This window comes from Scyliorhinus canicula, chromosome 15, assembly GCF_902713615.1.
Source record: "Scyliorhinus canicula chromosome 15, sScyCan1.1, whole genome shotgun sequence".
Lineage (NCBI taxonomy): Eukaryota > Metazoa > Chordata > Chondrichthyes > Carcharhiniformes > Scyliorhinidae > Scyliorhinus > Scyliorhinus canicula.
This window is the reverse complement of record NC_052160.1, coordinates 5638598-5662629: the sequence shown is the minus strand read 5'-3', so window position 1 is coordinate 5662629 and position 24032 is coordinate 5638598. Positions and strand designations below refer to the sequence as shown.

General features: G+C 41.8%; 1 protein-coding gene across 4 annotated transcripts in view; it reads right to left on the bottom strand.

Moving 5' to 3' along the window:
* The window catches only part of snx29 (sorting nexin 29), a 596020-nt gene that overhangs the window by 194662 nt on the left and 377326 nt on the right, over window positions 1-24032 (bottom strand). For all 4 annotated transcript variants that reach the window (XM_038821149.1, XM_038821148.1, XM_038821150.1 and 1 more), the window contains 2 exons: window positions 17903-17958; window positions 11054-11135 (listed from right to left, as the gene is read on the bottom strand). In XM_038821149.1, coding sequence (XP_038677077.1) covers window positions 11054-11135; window positions 17903-17958 — 138 coding nt within the window. The remainder of the gene's footprint in view (window positions 1-11053; window positions 11136-17902; window positions 17959-24032) is intronic.

Here is a 24032-nt window from a genome sequence, read left to right as displayed (position 1 = left end):
GGGGGGGGGGGGGGGGGGATGGACACACACACACACACACACATAATGAGGAGGCTGCCTGAACGGAAAAGGAGAGTGTTAAGAAATAGATACAGATTTAAGTCATTTATATTTGTATTTTGTAGGTTTTAGGAACAAGTTGGCTTTGAATTTAAGCTTAAGTTATATTCCTTCAGTTGCATGTTCAGGAAATTTGAGTTTTGGCTTCATTTTAAAAGGTGCCTGCATTTTAATGAGGTTTTACGACTTTAAAGTATTCGAGCAAACAGGAGCCCACTGATCAGCAGTTTCAGTTCAGTTAGAAGCAGCATTCCACAAGAAGTGCCAGAACAGACAGGACAACGCAGAGGGAAAGAAATAATGTCCCAAGCTGAAGAAGAACATTCTAAAAACAGGGAGGACATGAAAAAGTCCCAAGCCAACAGCTAAGGCCAGGAACCAGGACAGAGATCATTAACAGATCCTGTTCCGTGAAGTTAAGACTGAGGAGCGAAAGAAAAGGGCTCCAAGGTAAAAGACAAAGTTGGAGGAAACAAGTGTGAAGCAATATAACTTTGGGAGAAACCAGAGACTCCATAACTAAATATTGGTGGCTCCTTACTACAGACTTGTTAAACAGTGGAGTTCTGTTGGCATGGCCAAATACCCGAGCGTGTGACAGGCGAAGCTTGAATGCACTCAGCGATCCAGGGTAGGGGAACATCGGAAGGAGAGATTGAAACACTGTCCTTGCTGAGGACATCCAAGAGAAAACATCATTTGGAAACGGTATCAAGGCACGTTCCTTGCAAGCGAGATTGGAAACCCCCAAATTGTTACAAACTTGGTTGAGGAGGGATGACTGCAGCAATGTCTTTATTCAACCCGCCCTCTGCTGGTAGCAACAAGATTAATCTAACAAGGTTCCCTTTCCTTTGGTTCCCTTTTCGAGACCCAATTTAAATCAATTTAACCCAGCTTTCTTGAGTTAAGATAGAGTACATTTATTAACTACTAAAAACAAAGGAGAAATGGTAAAATACAAACATCTACATTTATATGGATTAGAAATAAGAATTGAGTCCAACAGTAAGTAAATATAAATAAAAGGTTATATGGAACAATCCTTGATTTGCGAGGAGTTGATGATGATGTGTGAGGTCATTATGAATTGATTCCGTTCTTCTGTTGTTCATTGGGGTTGGGGGGCTGGGGGATGGGATACATGCGTCGATACGGTCTGGGGGTGATACAGTTATTATGGGTTATTTTGTTGCATTTCATTGTTTGTCGTTACGTTTTATATTTTCTGTAAAAAATTCCAATAAAAATTATATTTAAAAAAATGAATTGATTCCAGTATAGTTGCATCTGCAGACGAGTTGTTGATTCTATTATTCAGGTATTATGTGGTTTGGTAAAGTTATTTCAGTTTTTTTCCGGATACAATAATTTTTTTGCAGGTTAGTTGACTTTCACAGTCAGAGAGAAAGATTTAGATATTCCTGAAATGATGGTTGTTGACTTTTCACATGGCACTCTTTCTGGTACTATGTCACACCTTCGGTATGTAAAACTTCCAGCTGCTTTTCCTCGCAGTACACACACACACACACACACAAACACAGTATGACAGAGACAGGCAGGCCGCTCTTTTTGCTAGCTTTTTGATCCCCTTCTTTGTGTATTCTAATTGGACCACTAGTCAGTCTAGGGAGGCAACTACAGCCAGTGTCTTTTCGAAGATGTAGCCATTGTGTCCCTTACCAGAGATAGTAAATCAGTCCTTGTCTGGAAACACAGGGAGGTATTCCATTTTCCCTTGAAGAAATATCCTACAGTCATCCCTGCCAGTGGCTAACTACATTCCCAGCCATCTTCAGGGTTTGTGTCCATTTTTTAAATATAAAACACAGATCTTTTTTATTAAAGTCCAAGATTTCCATGTATGTATTCCATGTTTTTTTTCCATCATCATAACACTATGTAAAGGTATTGTTTGTTTGGATGATGGAGAAAATGTAATATAGTTCTTGTTTAATAAATGTTTTATTGTTTTGCTAAACGTATACCAGCGGTCCATGTGACTCAGTAGCCGCCCTCCGTATTTCAAATCAAAAGATACAAGTTAGGATTTATCAAGCTGGGTTCCAACCTGGGAATTGTAACAAGGGGTAGTGACAGCACAAGTATCATCTCCCCTTGCCAGGCTGAGTACAGCTCTAACAACACAGGTTTGGCACAATCTAGGACCAAGCAGGCTGCTTGATTGGCATCCTGTCCACAAACATTATTTCCCTCTCAAGGCACAGTGTATACCATCTCCACTGTAGGAACACACCAAGGCTCCTTAGACAGCATCTTCCATAAGACCATAAGTAGTAGGAGCTGAAGTAGGCCATTCAGCCCATCAAGTCTGCTCCTGGGCAGCACGGTGGCCTAGTGGTTAGCACAACCGCCTCACGGCGCTGAGGTCCCAGGTTCGACCCTGGCTCTGGGTCACTGTCCGTGTGGAGTTTGCACATTCTCCCCGTGTCTGCGTGGGTTTCGCCCCCACAACCCAAAAATGTGCAGAGTAGGTGGATTGGCCACGCTAAATTGCCCCTTAATTGGAAAAAATAATTGGGTAATCTAAATTTATAAAAAAAAAAAAAAAAAAATCAAGTCTGCTCCGCTCGTTAATGAGATCATGGTTGATCTGATAAACCTTAACTCCACTTTCCTGCCTTATCCACATAACCCTTGATTCCCTTGCTGATTACGTCTGTCGATTTCAGCTTTGAACATACTTAACGATCTAACCTCTTCAGCTCTCTGCTGTACCCTCTAGAAGGACAAGGGAAGCAGATATCTGAAAACACCACCACTTGAAAGCAGCCCTCCAAGCCACTCGCCATACTGACTTGGAAATACGTTGGCTGTTCCTTCACTGTCGCTGGGACAAAATGCTGGAACGTGCCCCTGAACAGCAGAGTGGGTGTTCCTACATCACCTGGACTGCAGCGGTTCATGAAGGCAGCTCGTCACCATCTTCTCAAGGGAAATTAGGGATGGGCAATGAATGCTGGCCCAGCCAGTGAGGCCCACATCCCTTGAATGAATAAAAATAAAGCGTGTCCTGATTAATCCTCGAGCACTGGAAGGGATGATCTCGCTTGGCTGTGACATCTCAGACTTCAATTGAACCTGTTGATGCCACTGAGTGATCTTGTGTGTCTTCAGAGGAATCCTCAATCCCGGCTGCGGAGCATCATTTTGTGCTGAAGCAGAGATACAGATGCTGGAGACTGAAAAGGCAGAGCTTTATTAAAAAGCCCTCTAGATGATGGCCAACTCTAACGCAGGGCTCGCTGCACTTTAAACATGGTCCCATTTCCTGCACAGCCAACAGGTGATGCAGGCTTTCCGATATCACAGCCAACCACTGCCACGTGATCCATCAGCACGCCCACGCCACTGCCACTCCTGAACGAACAACCACATAATTGGATTCAATCGACATCGGAATCTGGATCCACCAGAGGGGGGTCATGATTTTCTGTCCATGGGTGCTGCCAGACCTGCTCGGGATTTCCAGCATTTTCTGTTCTCAATATGCAATTTTTAATAATGCAAACATTTTTGAGTCAACACACAATCATTAAAATAATGGATGGCTAAACCAATATCAAACAGACAAATTAGATAAATCCAGTATTATAGCCAACAATGTTTACTTCCCCAGTTTGTTTTTTGAAAATGGCAATTTTCTTCCACTGGAAGTAAATTCGCTCCATAATCATCGAACAACATCATAAATTCAAGCTGTTGTTGTACAATCATTAAATACATTGAAGAACAAAATTTTGGTCTTCAGGAACAGGCAAGCAGAGCTCAATTATGCATTTCCAGGTGCGCCCGAGTACGCTGAGTATAAAAATAGCAATTGATGATATTCTTATTCATCATAAGTGTCTCGCTTCCTATGGCTGTTGGCTGCTCCCCTACAGCCTCGCTTTCCCCACTTACTCAACAAGAACAAAGCAGCTCAAGGGTATGCAGTAAATTATTGAAAACAAGTATTTTATAGAAAATAAATGCATGCCACAATTCACATTTAAACAGGCCAACAGAGATCTGGGAACTAAATCTAATTCTCAATGTGGGAACTTTGTTGCACTTCAAATCAGTAAAGTTCATCATTTCTACCCAATTCTTTTAATTTACAGAGCCTGGCAGAAACAGACATTGCTCAAGAATGCTGAAGTTACACGAGTGTCCAACAATATTGCGAAAAGACAAACGTCTGTTCCATAAAATACCAAATTTACACATGTACAAATAATACTATTTTTCTAAACAGGCCAGAGAGATTGTGTGAACTCCATCAGAATACAAAATATGTCTCCCTTCAAGCGGGAGGGAGCAGCGGTAATTTCATGGGGATTAGTTAGCACAGTTGACTGGACGGCGCGTTCGTGATGCGGAGCGATGCCAGCAGCGTGGGCTCAATCCCCGTACCAGCTAGGGTTATGCATTAAATCCGCTTTCTCAACCTTGCCCCTCGCCTGAGTTGCGGTGATCGTCAGGTTCAATCGCCACCAGTCAGCTCTGTCTCAAAAGGGGAGGACAGCCTCTAGTCCTCGAGGACTATGGCGATTTTCATTTAATTTCATGGGGGAATTGTCCACCAAAATGAATTTTTAAAAAGACAAAGAAATGAAAATAATAAAATAAAATCAGCAGAAATATCCATTTACAAAGATAGGATTGTCAAAGGATGTGTGAGTAATTATTAATTATTCACTCGAGATAGTGTGGTTATCCACAAAACAAATCAAATATTGGGATCCATGACAAAGGTATTTCCTTTTAACTTAAAACGATCCGTTCAGTTTTCGGTGAGACTGCATTAGGAAAGTTGGCCAATTATATTCTCAGCAAACTACTCCCCCTGCTATTCACTCTGGAGTTTTCTCTCAAGTGTACACTCTGCTGCTAGCCTGAAGTGAGATAACAAATTACATACTGCCCTGGTCAATTTAGTAAACTGTGAGGAGAGTTGGCTCATTAAAATATCCATCCCCTCTTCATCACACTGGCTGGAACAAGGAGGATTTAACCATTTAAGAATTCACAGTTCAAAACAAAAGCACACATGCAATTCACTCAAATCCTGTTTCGTGAACCAGAAAGCTGAAATGTGGCAACGGGATTAGATAAATATTCGATTGATATTAAAAGGTGCAAGCAAATTGGATTGATGTAGGTAACTCCAAAAGGCCAGCACTAACAGCAGTAAGATGGGCTGAATGTCATGCTTCAATATTTAAAGATATATAATTCTATAAAACAACACTGTGATATTGGACAACGGTCAGAAAAGAGTCACTGGGATATCTGTCTCTAATTTATAACACAGATTCACAGTGGTGAACTTACTTCAAACAGAAAGAAGATCTGGTAAGGAAACATGATTCAACTCTGAAAAATGCTACGAGCATAAACTGTCATCGGCTGTCCCTTGATTTGAGGATGATGTCTACCCAGGGTCTCGAGAGTCTGCCATGGATCTTGGTGTGACTGAACAAGTCCTTTCTTGACCCACAGGCCTTCGGACACATGGGGCAGGGTGCCCTGTGAGGTAGTGAGGTCCAGAGTACAGCATTTGCTTCCTTCTCTTTCTTTCTCTTCAGTGTATCTATAATAATTTTATTTGTCCTCCCCGGAACGTTGGGCATTTGAGAGTTGCGTAAACAGGACTTGGAGGGGGAAGAAGGTTTTCGGCCATCTGAAAACAATGTCCAGTCCATCGTTGTTGATTTTGCAGAGTTTGGCCTTCATGCTTGTGCAGCTGGCTTCAAGAGGAGCCGAGCGCATGCTCGACAGCCTCCCATTGAATCTGGAGGATGTAGCAAAGGCATCGCTGATGGAATTTTTCCAGTGCTCTTGGGCAGGATTCTGCGGCTCCCCAGCCCAGTGTTTATCGGTGGCACGCCATTCGCTGGCCGCGGGATTCTGTCTTCCAGCCGCTTGTCAATGTGATTTCCCATTGAAGCCTCCCCACACCGCTGAAAAACCCAGAGGTAGGGGCGCACTGCCTGCGGGAAAAGTGGCTCACAACATCCAAATAATTCCAGCCTGTATGTCACAGATACACAGTCCAGGTCTCACTGCAGTACAGGAGTGTGGTGAGGACAATTGCTCTGTACCCTTGGGCTTTTGAGGAAATAATTGTTGTCAAACACGTGTTGCCCTGGTTTGTAGAAGACTGAGCTGGCGAGCTGATCCAGGCTTGGATCACCTTGTCAATGGTGGCCTTTCGAGAGAGATGGGCAGTGCTCAATGTTCCCAGAGTAATCTCTAATGTGGTCTTTGCAGTTGGACAAGCCCAAAAAAATGTCAAGAACAAAAGCAGGAACAGTGCATTCAGCGACTTGACCAAAGCAAACTCAGTAAATCACAAAACTCTGTGGATTGTACTCCAAAGATTTGCTTGCCCAAGAAACTTCAGCACAATCTTACAACTGCGCCATGATGATATGGCTGCAACTATTTTTGAGTGGGAGATTGAAATAGTCACTTTTAAAATCCAGATTGGGGGTCAAGTAAGGCTATGTGCCAGCCCTCATGCATTTGTTTAAATTTATTTGTGCAGGCATCACTGATTGGTTCAGGATTTATTGTTCATCCTAATTGTCCTTGAAAAGATGGTGGTGCAGTCCATGTGCCATAGGGACACCCACAATGCTGTTCAGAGGGAGCTTCAGGGCTTTGACCCAGCAACAGTGAAAGTCCAAGTCAGGTTCCAAGTCAGGATGGTGTGTGGCTGAAAAGGAAACTGGCAACTGATGGTGTTCCCATGCAACTACTGGCCTTGTCCTTCTCGGTGCTAGAGGTCACTGGGGTTGGATGGTGTTATCGAATTGATGCTACTTACAATCTACCTGACAGTGCTCATCAAAGATCAAATGCCCTGTGCTGTAAATATTAAATATCGCCTCGGCCACCACAGATACACAGGATCTGCAGTTTGCGAACAACCGCTCTACCATTACCCTCTCTGCATCAGATTTACAAGCCACTCTCAATCTCTTCAATTCGGCATATGAGAGACTTGGTCTGTCCTTGAATGTTGTCAAAACAAAACTCATATCAGCCCACACCTGGTCAGCCAAATATTCCACCTCCCCCCTATGTTGAAGGAGAGACTCTGGAATATATTGAGCACTATTCAGATAAATTATATAGATATTAGCAAGACCAACATTAACCGCTCAACCACAAGAGTTTAAAATTAATCGATTTGTTGATTAGGAGCAGGCAAAAACCTGGGGAACAGAATTGGATCGACACCTAGATAGTGTAACAACTCCAGGTGTAACATTATTTCCTGTGCTTCCATAACTGGCGTAGTCAGTACAGAGTAACAACTCAAAGTTGAACATGGAGATGTGGACATGGATGAATGCTCTTCATTTTTTCATGATTGCGGGAAGTATTTTTAAATAACTTTCCTTCCAGAATGCATGAAAGGAGAGATTTTATATGGTCTGTAGAAGCAGAAGCCTAATGAACCAAATTGTTTATCCTACGTTAATTGTCATCGTATTACTTCTTCTACGAACAACATGCAACATTTATGATACAGAGATATTTTGGTATCTGTCACTAAAGGCATAGAAAAGTCCTCAGAAACAGAATCGGAATTCGTCACTGTCTCTGGTCTCGGTTGCAAAGTATAGCTCTCCAGATCCTCTAAAGGTAGAACCTCTTGAGAAGTTTCTGCATACTTACTTTATGCAGCAAGTAACTGGATAGTATAACGTCATCAAACTCTTCCATCGTCTGTGTGTACGGTGCATGATGGGACCTGGTACCCATTTCTTATTAGTGCTGTAACTCCTCGCGAGCACTCTCTCCCTGATTTAATATTCATCTTTTAGAGATTTTCTTCCTCCCAGCAATTTGTGTTTGTTGTTGTCATTTGACAATCTCTGAAGTATCAGGTGGAGTTAACAAATCAAACTCTGTAGTTTCCTCTTAAACAACCGCATTGCCGGTGAACATTGCATGGCAGCATGTACAGTGTTCTGATAAGATATTAGAAATTTGTTTGCTCTTCTTGATAATGTCCCCTGGTGCTTTCAATGCTTTGATAGAGTGCTTTAATGATTGCACAAAACATTCATCCATTCATTGCTGGATGATATGGAGTTGACTCGATAGGGTGTACACGGTTTCCTTTCAATGAGTCCTCAACTCCTTCGAAATAAACTGTGTACCGTTATCCCTGACAATTTGCTCCCGTGTTCCAAATCTTGCAAATATATTATCTAGTTTCTCAATGGTCTGCTCAGTCATCATTAACTTCATTATCACGACTTCTGGCCATTTTGAATGCACGTCCACAATCACCGAGAACATGTGTCCCTCCAGTGGACCAGCGAATAATCAATGTGTATTCTCTATCATGGCTGTGTCGGCCATTCCCACAGATGTAATGGGTGTAATGGTGGGATGGATCTTCCTTAGTTTTGCACAAGATTGGCATTGTCCAACTTTCTCTTCAATTTAAGCATCTAATCCTGGCTACCAAAAATAACTGCATGCCAATTCCTTCATCCTTACCACACCAGGATGTCCCTCATGCAGTTGTTCAAGGACTCTACTACGCAAGCACAGAGGAATAATCACATGGATTCCCACAATAGGACACCATTCTGTACTGTCAACTCAAGTCTTCATGTGATGTAGGGCTTGAGGTCAGGATTTCTCCTATGAACATCTGACAGCCTTCCTTTTGGACCAAGTCCATCACCTTCCTCAACACTGGATCAGTTCTTGCATATCTTTGAAATTGGTGTGAAGTCACAGATACACTATCGATGAGCTAGAAATACAAATATTGGCAAAATGTTCTTCTGGTTCAAGTATGACTTGTAACGGCAATAGTGATAATGCATCGGCATCTGCCAACAATATCAACGACCATCTTTACAATCTACTAGCAGCCAAAGAAGGTATACCTTGATAAGACCCAAGATTGTAGTCAAGAGTTGATGATCCGTCAAAAGAGCAAAATGACACCCATAAAGGTAATGTGGAAAATTCCTGCACTGAAAGTGTTTCGTTTTCCAGCTGAGTGTAATTTATTTCTGTGCTGGTAAGAGTGTGTGAAGCAAATGCTATCGGGTGTTCCTCTCACTAAGGCACAATGTGCAAGATGTCTGCACCAACCCCATAGAGTGAGGCATCACAAGGTGATTGCAACTTCATTTTTGGATTATAATGAACAAACAGCTCTGACTTCACGAAAGCTTCTTTCACATCATTGTTTGTGTTCTGACATTCTTCTGACCAGTGCCATTCCTGTTTGACACATAGCAAAGTGTGTAAAGGCTTCAATCGCGTTGCTAAATTTGGCACCCATTTACCGTAATAATCCTAAAATCGACCTTAATTGGGTCACATTTTCAGGCCATGGTGCTTCTAAGATTGCAGACACTGTCTTTGTTTCTTTGTATAAACCATCTTTTTCGATAATATGACCAAGGTGATTTATGGATGACTTGAAAGAGTCACACATTTCCTTTATAATAATAATAATCACTTATTGTCACAAGTAGGCTTCAATGGAGTTACTGTGAAAAGCCCCTAGTCGCCACATTCCGGCGCCTGTTTGAGGAGGCCGGTACGGGAATTGAACCCGCGCTGCTGGCCTTGTTCTGCATGACAAGCCAGCTGTTTAGCCCACTGTGCTAAACCAGTCCCCTAACTCCCAGGTTGTGGGCTGTACAACCATGTCAGGTTGGCTTCCAAATTCTCCAGTGTTCCTGTTCACTCAAACTGGTGATGATCATGCCATCTAAATATGTTTGCACTCCATTCAACCCACTTAGAATTTGATCCATGGATCTTTGAAAAAGAGCAGGAGCGGATGTTATTCCAAAAGGAAGTCTTCTGTAGTGAACAGACCGTTGTACGTCACGATGGTGCGTAGCGGCTGTGATTCGGCAGATATGCCTGTGAAGTATCAATTTTACTGAATTCCTGTCCTCCAGAAAGTCCAGCAAACAAGTCTTTAATTGGAGGCAGTGAATAATGATCTATGCACAAAACTGGGTTAATAGTAGTTTGGAAATCACCACAGCTTTGAAATCTCCACAAATTCTCACTGGGCCATCCCGTTTTAATACAAGAATGATTCATGTTTCCCACCTGCCCTTATTAATCTTTCTAGTTCTTCTTGAACTATAGGCTTGATGTTTTATGTGCAGTTCTAACTTTAAGACATTTCCTCCTTTCCAATTGACTTGGAGAGTATGACACAAGCATCCCTTAAAGAAGCGGCTAGGAATTCTTTCCTGTTTTATCCCTGAGTATTTTGACTTTTCTTCTGAGTAGTGGCCCGTGCAAAGTCGGCAGACTTCGAAATCCCTGTTCCCCGCAGTCCATGTAGCTTCGCCACGTGCATCGTCCCTGCAGTCCAGACCCCATTCACTTCGAAACAAGCAGGTTTTTCCCGACTGTCAGTCTTCTTACTCACACTTGCTGTTGAATACTTTTGTTCAACCTTCATACCTGCAGCAGTGCTTCACCCAAGTGCGAGACCGGTCCCGAGAATCTACCCTTGTTCCAGATGCCATCCTACAATTAGTCGATGAAGATTTTCTTTCCAGCGACTCTTCTGCCTCAATCCTCGTTGCCAGTTTTCTCTCCTGTTATATTTCTTTGTTGCTGCAAAGAGAAAAGGTCTGGAGGTGCCCACACTGGATTCTTGTGAAACACGATGAGAGGTTAATAAGGGTGTTGTCCAAACAATCAAAATGGTGATCTGCTCCAAGCCAGTGCAAACACACTATTGTCGTCACTACACATCACATGACATAGAACCAGCAAGAATATATTTCTAGATATATAACATTTATGTTTTTAAGGGGAGGGAGGTTGTGGGGGCAGAAAGGGACACTTTGTGGAAAGGTAGCATTATGAAATGAAGCATATTTTGTAGATTTTAAAAGTTTGGCAGCAATATACACAGTGAAGATATAACATTTTATTTTGGTTAGTGTCTGAATCTAGGGTTTCATACCTGGTAAACATGAAAAGCATTAGCAGCTCGTCCCCGCAGAAACACTGTTGGTATCCACACATTGATCAGTGCACAGTGAGCCCTAACAGAAACAGAGTAGTCCACAGTGAATTTTAAAGGAAAGTGTAACATTTACAGAACAATTCACAGGCAAAATAATTAAAAAGATGTTGCTCTTTCAGGACAATTTAAGAGAACCTCTAAATAATAGGAGCAGGACATGTGGCATGGCAGCTGGCAAGGTGGAACCACCTCAACAACACTTCCCCACTTCATTCAGAAACCAACTTAATTGCAAAATTTCTAACTTGCCACTTTCAGCAAGTCATGAAAAATGGTGCCCATTACACAGCTGGCAATAAAACATTCTGTCAGAGGCCTAAATATTACTAATGGTGTTAATACTGCTAAAATAAAATAAGGGACCTTAATCTCACTTGAATTTAAACATTTGTGACAAATCAATGAATGAAAGCAAACATCAGGAGATTCTACAGTTTGACCCTCACAAACCTGGGCCAATTTCAATAATTCACACTTCATATATAATAAAACAGGAGGGCCTGTAGTAGAAATTGCTGTTCATTTCTCATAACATTTTATTTAAAGCAGCTTGCGGGCATTCCATATTCATGATTTCTGAATAGAAACATTGCCTGAAGTGCCAACTATGCAATTTTTCAGTTGTCTTAAGTGCGTCTATTGTTTCCAAATATGTTCAACATGGTCCTCATTGCAAGGAGGATTTCAGAGATAGACAGCAAATGTAACCCTGCTACCAGAGATACTGGAGGTAAATGCAGTCAACATTGCCATAAAGTTCCAGAATGCGATAGGTTGTCCTTCTGTCACAGCAGGAATATAAATGGATTTGAAAAGCAGCTACATCCTTAAGTATGGATATTAACAGTCACGCTGAATAATAGATGTCTTCCCACTGATAATGTAAAACGACTCTCTGTGATAATACTGCAGTTAACACTCATTTTAACTCCGCTACGGCTGGAGTATTATCTTTAAACAAAATTGTTGTACCATTCTGCAGTTAGAACTCAAACATTCTCTAATGATATTTTTGATGCTTGTACCACTTTGGTTTTCAGAAAATGGCTGCAATAATAAGCAACATGCATTGTCATTTCAGTGATGGGATATGCATTTGACTCTCTGTGTCACAGCTCCCAAACATAGCTTTATTTCTGAGGGGTGCTGGCAAGACCCAAAGTGATTTTTCAAAGAAGGGGAAAGGAAAACTAAGAACAGTTGAAACTGTGCACTCTGTAGGATTGTGCAGTCAGCGGGAAAGCGATGGTGCACACCTCAACCTCCAAAAAACGGTCCACAAAGATCTAGGGATCTTTGCACTGTGGAATTCACTTCTCCCCAAATTCTCTGCCAGCAGGACAAGAGGATCATCATGCAAGCTAAGCAACCAATCATAGCAAAGAATTCCCACAGACAGCAAACCTGGAAGTAAAATACAATGATAATCCGTCACTTTACACAAATGCTACAATGGAATAAAGATTGTGATGTAACACATTAGATACTGAAATATCATAAACTTTAAAAATATATATTGAATAGCAACTGAATTTTTATCATGATAGAAACATTTAACATTACACAAATAGAAAATACTTTTCAAGGGCCAGAGGGATTGCTCTGTTGTAGTTAGCAGGAGCATAACACTAAAAACTCAGTTATACCTCATTAACAACCTGTATTTTGGGGGGGTTTGACAACAATATTTTGGCCTAAAAAGGAAATGTTGTCTGTCCAATGATTTTTAAAAGCCCACTCTGTGGGGGTATAGGGAATCACTGTCAGCAGCCTTTGCATTTCTCATTTACCAGCAAAGGTGAGAAGTTGCTGTTGGTTGCACAGGATAATGAGAGCAAAGGCTGACAGTTGCAGAATCATTAGAACTGAAAAAGCCAGACCTGAAGTGCCAGATACAGGTGTCGCCAGTCTGGGAATGTTTTGCCTATTCTCACCACTGCAGTCAATATAGAACAGGGAGCAATCAAAGGAGGACGAGAGTACAATTCAGGGATCTTATCCCAAATTTGAGGAGGAAAAGAAACAATTTGACACCATAAAAACAAATAAGAAGCAATGGGCACTGAAACAGCCAGATATTATTAAAAGTGGCTGAACTGCATTTGGCGTGAAAAGTGAGACAACCCATCAGTGTTAATGCACTCTACAGAAATAGTGCTGCAATGCACCCCAATACAATGTGTTGAATACCTAATACTTGGATTGCAGCAATCCATTAGGATGACAAATGATTGGGTGCATGAGGACTGGGGAGAAAAGCTGTACATAATTAGAAAAGCAATGTAATTGGATGAATTGAATACAATCCTGCATGCTGAACAATTATACATTGTACTTAAGTAATGTGTCCAGAAGCAATGCAACACAGTAGCACTGCAAGAATCGTACACAAGAAGAAAAATATTGGATCCTCTGTCCAAATAGAATGAAAATTGGTGCGAATCACTCACACTAATGTAACTCAACACAATGCAATCAGGCTCTTGTAATAAAATTTCATGAGTCGCAAGCCAGCGAAGCAATTGCAATGTAAATGAAGAGATATATGACAAGTGCTATGAATAAAGAATTTAAATATGAAAGGATGTGAATAACAAGATGCAAAACAAGGACTTCTGACAAGATTTGAAGTGACGAGCCAGAGCATAAGAAAGCTGCAACTGAGATGCAGTACAATGGACTTCAAAGCAAAGCTTCACAAGTGATGAGGTGCGAAGGGAGCAGGAATGCAAATAGGATCGAGACTCACAATGTGATAATTACAGACAGACTAATAATCAGTTCGGCCAGGAAGAGAAACTCACAACAATGAGAACAATATAACATATTAGAAAAAGGCAAATATACATTTGCTATAAATCAGTTTGTAGACAACCGAATGGGGAAAACATTTTCCGGGGTTAGATTATGCGTTACTGTTTACTTCGTCAAAGGTATGATGTTACTGGAAATATGAATTAATTAATTACTCTCGAAGAGACAAAAGTCTCTTTGTTTTGATAATAGAATTTAGTTTAAGTTGAGAAACAGAAGGCTGTCAAAATCAAGATACTTGTCACGTTAGGAAGTAAAAGCTCAGTCACCACTTTTGATGCTGAATGAAAGAGCTAGAAACAAAAAGTTACGACTACTCTGCTATCGACTGCAGGGAATTTTATAGCTTGTATGATCGACATTCTGAAAGATGAAAAAAGAATAAGGAGTGAGATTCAGGACCAACAGTCACTCAAATGCTAAAAGTAGTGACAAAATCCAAAGTTCAAATGAAAATGGAAAGTGAAAAATATCAACTGCAGAATAATCACAAATAAATAATAAAGTAAAGCTCGAGTAACAAGTTCAGAAAATAACATGTTAGATTGAGGAAATGACCTTATTGTGGAAACAATTCAATATCCAGAACAATTAAAGGAGAACAAGAAACTGCAACGAGATAGATAAGCATGACAAAAGTGTTCAGGAGAGGAATTAAATGACAGCACAATTAATAAGAACGGAAATGCAGAAAAAAGCTCCGCGAGAGTTGGCCAAGCTGATCTTCCACCAAAATAAATTCAAGCAAAATGTGACAAATACTCCATCTGACGAGGAGATTTCCAGCAGATTTTGAAATTAAAACCTGAAACCTTGAGTTATTCAATGTGACAAGCTGGCAAATTGGCGGCAATTACCTAACATACCTGGAGTCCAGAAATATTGAGGCAAAAACAATGCTGAGCTTCAGCACAAGCGCTTCAATTAATAGTGAGCAAGGAACTCACTCAACAAAGCATCTGACGCAAAAGCAAAACTCCACTTGAAACAGAAAAGACGTTGTGGAATATGCTCGGTGATCGATCGCCAAACGTGTAAATCCAAATAACATTTACTGTTTTTTTTTAATTAATGAGAAATTATAGTGTGTCATTGTGTGACTGAAAGAGATCACAGAATATGACTGACAATGCTATTTGTATAATGTGATACCCAGCTGGTAGATCGGAGTTATACTGTTATGTTACCAACCAAATCTGCTGGGGAATGAATAAAGGGACCTTCTGCCCTGCCAGCTTGAATTAATATATTGACCATCCTATGAAATAAACTTGCACCAAAGATTTCCCCATCACATTTTCTACATCACACACAAAGTAGATGATGGTAAATTCGATGAAAGTAGTAGATTGGGTAGAAATTAGGTTTTTATTTTTTTGTCAATGTGTTCAGGAGTCAGACAACATTCCCAAGTTACAAAACAACCACATCGATGCTCATCCAAGATCACTTATACTGATACAAAAGCAGCAGTTCAATGATTCTGCTAAATGGGCCAGTATGTCATTGTAGGTATGGAGGCCGGGTTAGCTCACTTGCTTAGACCGCTGGTTCATGATGCAGAGCGAGGCCAGAAGCGTTGTTCATGAAGGCTCCGACTTCTCAACCTTGCCTCTCACCTTTCAGGTGACTGGTGATCCAGTCAGCTCACCCTCTCAAAGGCAGAGAGTGGGGATAAAGGGGGCTTCTTCAGGATGGCAGCCGGTGTTTAGTGGTGTGCCTCAGGGGTCGGTGTTGGGACCACAATGTTTCACAATATACATTAACAATCTGGAAGAAGGAACTGAAGGCACTGTTGTTACATTTGCAGATGTCACAAAGATCTGTAGAGGGACAGGTAGTAGTGAAGAAGCTGGGGGCTGCCGAAAGACTTGGACAGGCTAGGAGAGTGGGCAAAGAAGTGGCAGATGGAACACAATGTGCAAAAATGTGAGGTTATGTACTTTGGTAGGAAGAAGAGGCGTAGACTATTTTCTAAATGGGAAAAGGCTGAGGAAATCAGAAGCACAAAGGGACTTTGGAGTCTGACTTCAAGATTTTCTTAAGGTTAATGTGCAGGTTCAGTCGGCAATTAGGAAGGCAAATGCAATGTTAGCAATCATGGCGAAGGGCTAGAATACAAGACCAGGCATGTACTTCTGAGGCTGTACAAGGCTCTGGTCAGACCCCATTTGGAGTATTGTGAGCAGTTTTGGGTCCCGTATCTAAGGAAAGATGGGCTAGCCTTAAAAAAGATCCAGCGGAGGTTCACAAGAATGATCCCTGGAATGAAGAGCTTGTCATACGAGGAGTGATTCAGGAAGCTGGGTCTGTACTCATTGGAGTTTAGAAGGATGAGGGGGGATTGTATTGAAACTTACTCCAAGGCTTGGATAGAGTGGATGTGGAAAGTATGTTTCCATTAGTAGGAAAAACTAGAACCCAAGAGCACAGCCTCAGACTGAAGATACAATCCTTTAAAACTGAGGTGAGGAGGATTTATTTCAGCCAGAGGGTGGTGAATCTGTGGAACTCGTTGCCGCGGAAGGCTGTGGAGGCCAAATCAGAGTGTCTTTAAGACAGAGATAGATAGGTTTTTGATCAATAAGAGGATCAAGGGTTATGGGCAGAAGGCAGGAGAATGGAGATGAGAAACACATCAGCCCTGATTGAATGGCGGAGCAGACTCGATGGGCTGAATGGCCCAATTCTGCTCTGACACCTTATGGTCTTATAAAGGAGAAAGCAGCTAGCCATCTGTGACTATGGTGACTTTACCTTATTAATTTGACATAAATTTCCTTTAGAATGGTTGTGCTGGAGTATAAATGACAAAACAAACATCAACGTCAGGCAACAATCCAAAGCAAACGCACTTTTTCAAATGAACTTCAAAAAAGGGCTACTGGTATCAATATTTTAAGACATCTATTTGACTGACTTCATCCGCATTGTTTCATACAGTATTTTTTACAAACAGCGAGATGAGGGAAGGTGTTGATCAGAATTATACGGCTCTCCACAGGCAGGTTAGAGATCTAAAGCAGGCCACCATAGTCTCAGCAATATGTCCCTCACCTATCGGCTTCTCCCGGGGTTTAACCCACAGCAGGGGAAGCGTCGAGCGACTCACTCACCCATGTGTCAATTGAGGTCCTTGAGTAGCCAATTAATGGCTACTTATGTGCTTCTTCCTGCCGTTGCTGTGATTTTACACACAGCAGAAGGTGTTAGCACCCTGTGGTGAGGTTACCTCTGACCATTTTATGTATTGGCAGGGCCTCCTGTTTGGGCATCTTATGCCCAACAGAACTCTCTGCCCCACAGGTAATGCCCATCCTCCTGCACTGCACCCTCTGCTCTGTCGAATCATGTCCTGCAACTCTCTCACCGGGGCCAGCCAGTCTGGCCCCAGCGGAACCACGGACTTACCTTGAGGTCCGGGCCCTTTAGGGTCCACCTGCAATCCCAGCAGTACTCAGCAGTTCCAGTTGCGCTGATAGGTCTACAGAGGAGGGCGGCACATGATTGGTTGGCATCTCTAGGAGGTAAGATGGATTGAAGTTGTCCTCAAGCTAATTAACGGCCCAATAGCTGTAAAATGGCTCCAGGGAAACCCAGCCACCTGAAGTGGGTTTACCCCCGACATCGCAGCTGGCACGGGACAGGGGAGCCAACCCCTCTGCAGAGATACTTTAATCATAAAACGAATAGTTTTTTTGTCCAGTAATAGTTCATCTATTCTGTTGACACAGTGAGGGCCAAAATGCCAGTGGGACCCATTTTAGCCAGCAGACTTCAGACAACTGAATATTTAATAGAATACATTCTCCATCTATTCGTCATCTCTGAGACACCAGAATGAAGACAGTAAAAAACTTATACTGATGGCTAAGATGGCGAAATAAAATGTAATCAAACTATCTTAACTTTTTTTTTACAATTATTTCACTGAAATAAAGTTATAAGATATATAAGAAAGAGTCAACTTACATTTCAAAATCTGACAAGCTTTGGTCTTCGGAGGTTTGACTTAGATCACCAGGGACCTGTTAAAGGAAGAAAATGATCAACTTGAGCATTTTAAAACTTCGCAAACTGAAAATGCTGTTATGTAGACTATAAAGTTATAAAGGTTATTCACAAAGGCCCTGCCTTCTCAACCTTTCCCCTCGTCTGAGGTGTGGTGACTCTCAGGTTAAACCACCACCAGTCAGCTCAAAGGGGAAGACAGCCTAAGATCATCTGGGACTATGGTGAATTCACCTTTAAGTTTGCACTCTAATGCAAAAGGAAAGAAGATAGAAGTCCTGAATAGAATTGACTTTAGAAAATTACGAATTGCAAGATATTTAAAAAAAACTTAGATGCAGAACAGCAAATATGAATCTTGCAATAAAAACTCTTCATCTGTCACCAAACTGAGGTTTGAAGGTTTTGCAGCAAGGCTGAACAGTGGTTCTAAGCACATTAGTAAAATAATATGGGGGTCCCATTCAGGAGAACTTGGGTTCTAATGAAGTCTCAACACTTGATGAAATGGCTGCTAGTTAAAACTTAATCCCAGCCAGAGATTTAGGTTTAGATTTATTGTTACGTGTACTGAGGTACAGTGAAAAGTACTGTTCTGCGTACAGTCCAGACAGATCGCTCCATACATGAAAAACATAGGGCATCGATGTAAATACATAGACATCGGGTGAAGCATATGGAATACAGTGCTAACAACAGTAGAGAAGATGTGTGAAGCGATCAGTCCAGTCCATAAGAGGGTCATTCAGGAGTCTGGTAACAGCGGGGAAGAAGCTGTTTTTGAGTTTGTTAGTGAATGTTCTCAAACTTTTGTATCTCTGCCCAGTGGAAGAGATTGGCAGAGAGAATAACTCGGGTAGGGGGGGCCTTCGATTATGCTGCCCGCTTTCTCAAGGCAGCGGGAGGTGTAGGCAGAGTCAATGGATGGGAAGCAGGTTCGCGTGATGGACTGGGCTGTGTTCACAACTCTCTGTAGTTTCTTACGGTCTTGGGCCGAGCAGTTGCCATACCAGGCTGCGATGCAGCCAGATAGGATGCTTTCTATGGTGCATCTGTAAAAGTTGGTAAGAGTCAGCGTGGACATGCTGAATTTCCTTAGTTTCCTGGCACTTAGAATTAATCATTGGGAGCTAATTTTGGCCCAAATATTTGTCATGGCTCCTCCAAAAGTGAATTACTGGCAGAAATAAAGACTTTCAGGAACAGGTCAATCTATGTTACTTGGTATAGGAGAGCTTAAGGGTGGAACGGAGAAAACTTGAATAAAAATTATTTTTTTTAAAAAGAGGATGGAACGGAGATTAAAGAGGACGTAGTTGCAGCTGAGTGACTGATCAACCTGGAAACCCACCACCATAAAGTCTCAGAACCAAAATAATGAGAAATCTGCACGTGTAAGATATCTGTTTGTCCCACACAGAGATTACATACTTTCCCAGAGGAAGACACACCACTTAGCTAAGACCAAGAAGGTTAAACATAAGCTGGCAGTGTCGAGGGTCAGGGATCGGTACGTATGGTTTGATTACTGCTGATGTTTTAATAGTTTTCTAGCAGTGAGCTTCCAACTGCTGGTCTTACTAGACTAACAGAATCTATTCGCAACCTGGTTTGTGGGTTCAATGGGAACCAAGTGTAAGTCAGAATAACCAAACACAAATATACAATTTAGAAGTCGGCCACGCGGCCCCTCGAGCCTGCCCCACCATTCCATAAGATCCTGGCTGATCCGATTGTGACCTCAACTCCACGTATTCCTGATAACCTTTGACTCCCTTGTGAGTCACCAGTGTAGTGTATAATATAACAGTCAGCAATTTAGCCGAGGTGCAGAACATCTTGGGATAGTTAGCACAGAGGGCCTCAGTAAAGTATAGAAATGAAATGGGTATAGTGGATATGATATATAGGGAAATCGGTGCAAAGTGAGTAAACGACTTAATACAGAAGTCAGGACTAACATCTGTGTATGTTTGAGAATTTAATGTGCTCTAGAGACATAGTTTTAAATTAGGTTGTTAGGATTTGACAAGCCAAGCAAGATGAAAGCAAAACATGGGTGGCACAGTGGTTAGCACTGCTGCCTCACAGCGCCAAGGGCCCGGGTTCCATTCCAGCCTTTGGTCACGGTCTGTGCGGAGTTTGCACGTTCTCCCCGGGTATGCATGGGTTTACTCCGGGTGCTCCGGTTTCCTCCCACAGTTCAAAGATGTGCAGGTTTGGGGAAATGTCCAAGCTAAATTGCCCCTTAGTGTCCAGGGATGTGCAGATTAGGTTACAGGCTATGGGGGTAGTGCGGGGTGGATGGGGCAGACTTCTCTATCGGAGGGTCAGTGGAGACCCAATAGGCTGACTAGCCTCCTTCTGCATTGTAGAGATTCTGCGACAGGTGGACTTGCAACGTTTACGAAGAAAGGCAGCATTCATAAAAGGACTGGTGTAAAGAATTATAGCTTAGTTGGAGATAGAGAAGAAAAAATTAGGTCACCTCTGAAAATGATCAAGGGAAGCACACTGTACAATTATCTCATGCCCATTCAATGTGATGCCAATTATGTGCTGCCTGCTCATTAACATGATTGCTAAGTGCAGCTATATCATTACTTGCTAGCATGATTTAAAGCGAGCCTACACATCTTTGAGCAAATATGCATAGGGTCTGCTGTTGTTGCTGACATCATTTGGGGTCAACCTCCTGGCATTTAGGTCCACAGGTATACATTCCCATTACCTTCCCATCGTGTATCCAGACAGCTATTTGAAGATGCAGGATATTTTTCCTCCTTTCCATCAAGATCACTATTGCAGCTTTGGTAAACTTTGGGTATCTTTCTCCCACTATCAACCAGTTATCTTCTGTTGCATGACACTATTCCAAATGTGGTGAATGGAAGAAATTGTCATATTTAAAATATTTTTTCAGTAATGTTATTAAAACCTGAATTAAGATGCATACAGACAGTATGTCTGCTAAAGCTGTGATTAAGGGGTCATAAAAGGTAGATAATCATTGATTTTGCAGGTGAAATATTCTGCTGAATGAATATTGTTTATACTTAAAGGACAACAGTGGTGTAGATGATTTATGAGGGGTACTGTATTTGGTACTGGCTAAACAGGCCAGGGAGACAGAAGAATACCTGAAATGAAATGAAAATCGCTTATTGTCACGAGTAGGCTTCAATGAAGTTACTGTGAAAAGCCCCTAGTCGCCACATTCCGGCGCCTGTTCGGGGAGGCTGTTACGGGAATTGAACCGTGCTGCTGGCCTGCCTTGGTCTGCTTTAAAAGCCAGCGATTTAGCCCTGAGCTAAACAGCCCCAGATACCTTATCCTTTGGTTACAGATGATGCAATTAAAGGGAGGAAACAGGGGCGAACTTCTCAAACCTTCGCAGGATCGGAGAATCGCACGGGGCTGGCGTAAATCCCGCCGCCGCCGTGGCCGGAATTCTCCGCCACCAGGGAATTGGCGGGGGCGGGAATCGCGCCAGGTCTGTTAAAAAAGTTAATTCTTCCTTGAAATTAACAGAGGTGTTTCAGTTTTGGTCCTGAAAGTTTTTCTCTCCAAAGACTCTACACAGAGAAAGGCAACTAGAAACCTGGTTGTTAACTTTATTCATGAATAGTATTTGGACCATATTGGTTTGCTTAATTAGAAAAGTGAGGAGAGTTTAGTTAAAGTTTCTCCTTTAACCAAGAACTGTTGTAACTGTTAACTTTAAAGCTATTTATCTGTGGTTAAGATAAAGGCAAACTATTGCAGATGCTGGAACCTGAAAGACACAGAAAATGCTGGGCATAGAGTCATCCAGCTCCTTTCTCTCTCACAGATGCTGTCAGACCTGCTGAGATTGTCCAGAATTTTCTGTTTTTGTCTCTGTTGTGAATTGGATTGGATTGGATTGGATTTGTTTATTGTCACGTGTACCGAGGTACAGTGACAAGTATTTTTCTGCAAGCAGCTCAACAGATCATTCAGTACATGGGAAGAAAAGGGAATTAAACAAAATTCAAGAAAATACATGAGAATACATAATAGGGCAACACAAGATATACAATGTAACTACATAAGCATTGGCATTGGTTGAAGCATACAGGGTGTAGTGTTAATGAGGTTAGTCAATAAGAGGGTCATTTAGGAGTCTGGTGACAGTGGAGAAGAAGCTGTTTTTGAATCTGTTCGTGCGTGTTCTCAGACCTCTGTATCTCCTGCCCGATGGAAGAAGTTGGAAAAGTGAGTAAGCCGGGCGGGAGGGATCCTTGATTATGCTGCCCGCTTTCCCCCGACAACGGGAGGTGTAGATCGAGTCCATGGATGGGAGGCAGGTTTGTGTGATGGACTGGGCGGTATTCACGACTCTCTGAAGTTCCTTGCGGTCCTGGGCTGAGCAGTTGCCATACCAGGCTGTGATGCAGCCCGATAGGATGCTTTCTATAGTGCATCTGTAAAAGTTGGTAAGGGTTAATGTGGACATGCCAAATTTCCTTAGTTTCCTGAGGAAGTATAGGCGCTGTTGTGCTTTCTTGGTGATAGCGTCGACGTGAGTGGACCAGGACAGATTTTTGGTGATGTGCACCCCTAGGAATTTTAAACTGCTAACCATCTCCACCTCGGCCCCGTTGATGCTGACAGGGGTGTGTACAATACTTTGCTTCCCGAAGTCGATGACCAGCTCTTTAGTTTTGCTGGCATTGAGGGAGAGATTGTTGTTGTTACACCACTCCACTAGGTTCTCTATCTCCCTCCTGTATTTGGACTCATCGTTATTCGAGATCTGGCCCACTAACGACGAGTCCGAATACAGGAGGGAGATAGAGAATGTGGTTAATTCTATGTTTAATTTAAAGATACCTATTGTTCAGTATTATCACTTCCATTGTGCAGTAATATTGCCTCACAATTTTGCAAATTGCAAATAGTTGTGTTCTGATCCAGAATCGAAACACAAATGATGTCAACAATTATGAGTCACAATTCATCTTTGCCAAATCAAAGCCCATGGAAAAAATGTACAGTGGTAACATGGATGCAAAGTCAGTTGAGTGACAGGAAAGAGAGGAGTGATGAAGAGACTTCTTTGGGAATGGAGGAAGGTATATAGTGGCGTTCCCCAGGGGTGAGTACGAAGAACACTGCTTTTCAGTATTGTTGACCAAGATGTGGGTGTGCAGGACACAATTTCAAAAGTTTCAGCTGACATCTTGAAGTGTGATATGTGAGGAGGATAGTGATAAACATCAAGAGGAAATAGACACGCGTGGAATGGGTGGACATCTGGCAGATGAACTTTAATGCAGAGAAGTATGAAATGACACAGTTCAGTCAGAAGAACAAGGAGCAGCAATATAAAATAAAGGATGTCGTTCTGAAAGGATCTGCAGGAGCAGAGGACCTGGGAGCCATATGTGAACAAATCACAGCATTTATAACCGAGCTGAAGACAAATTTAACAGGTGATGGAAAATGTTACAAGCTTACAATTTTCAAATGTACTGAAGAATTTCAAATCAAGGGAAGTATTTTGGTTCTCTCCTTTTCTCTTGAATGCGTGAAAATTTAGTGAAATTACCTACACTCAAAGCTAAACAGAAATGTTGTTATCAGCAATGTACATGCCAGCATATGGGGAACGCTAAGAATTTGTGTGTGCTCTGATCTTAAATTTCATAGTTCCGAAGTACACATCAACCAGCAGAAATACCCATCAGAAGTCCAACAGTAACAATTGCGGGGTTCCTGCCATTGTTTGATACATTCTTCAAAAAAATGTTGGATCATAAGGCCGCGTTGGGACGAAACAGCTGATAAGTGCTTAACAACTTTATGTATGAAGTATTCGTTAATTAAAAACATAGACTAATGCAGATAAACAATGTTTAAGTGTGTCTAAAAATGCTCATATTTAAATTTATTTAAATGTGTCCTAGTTACTCAAACTTTGATATTTCATGAAATTAAATGACAACATGTCAAATGAAATGAAAGAACTTGAAAAGGATGTCAGAACAAATTCTTAAGTGGCGTTCACTAAATCAACACTTTAGTTGACCAAACTTGCGGAACTTATATTCTTGAAAAGTGAACTTCC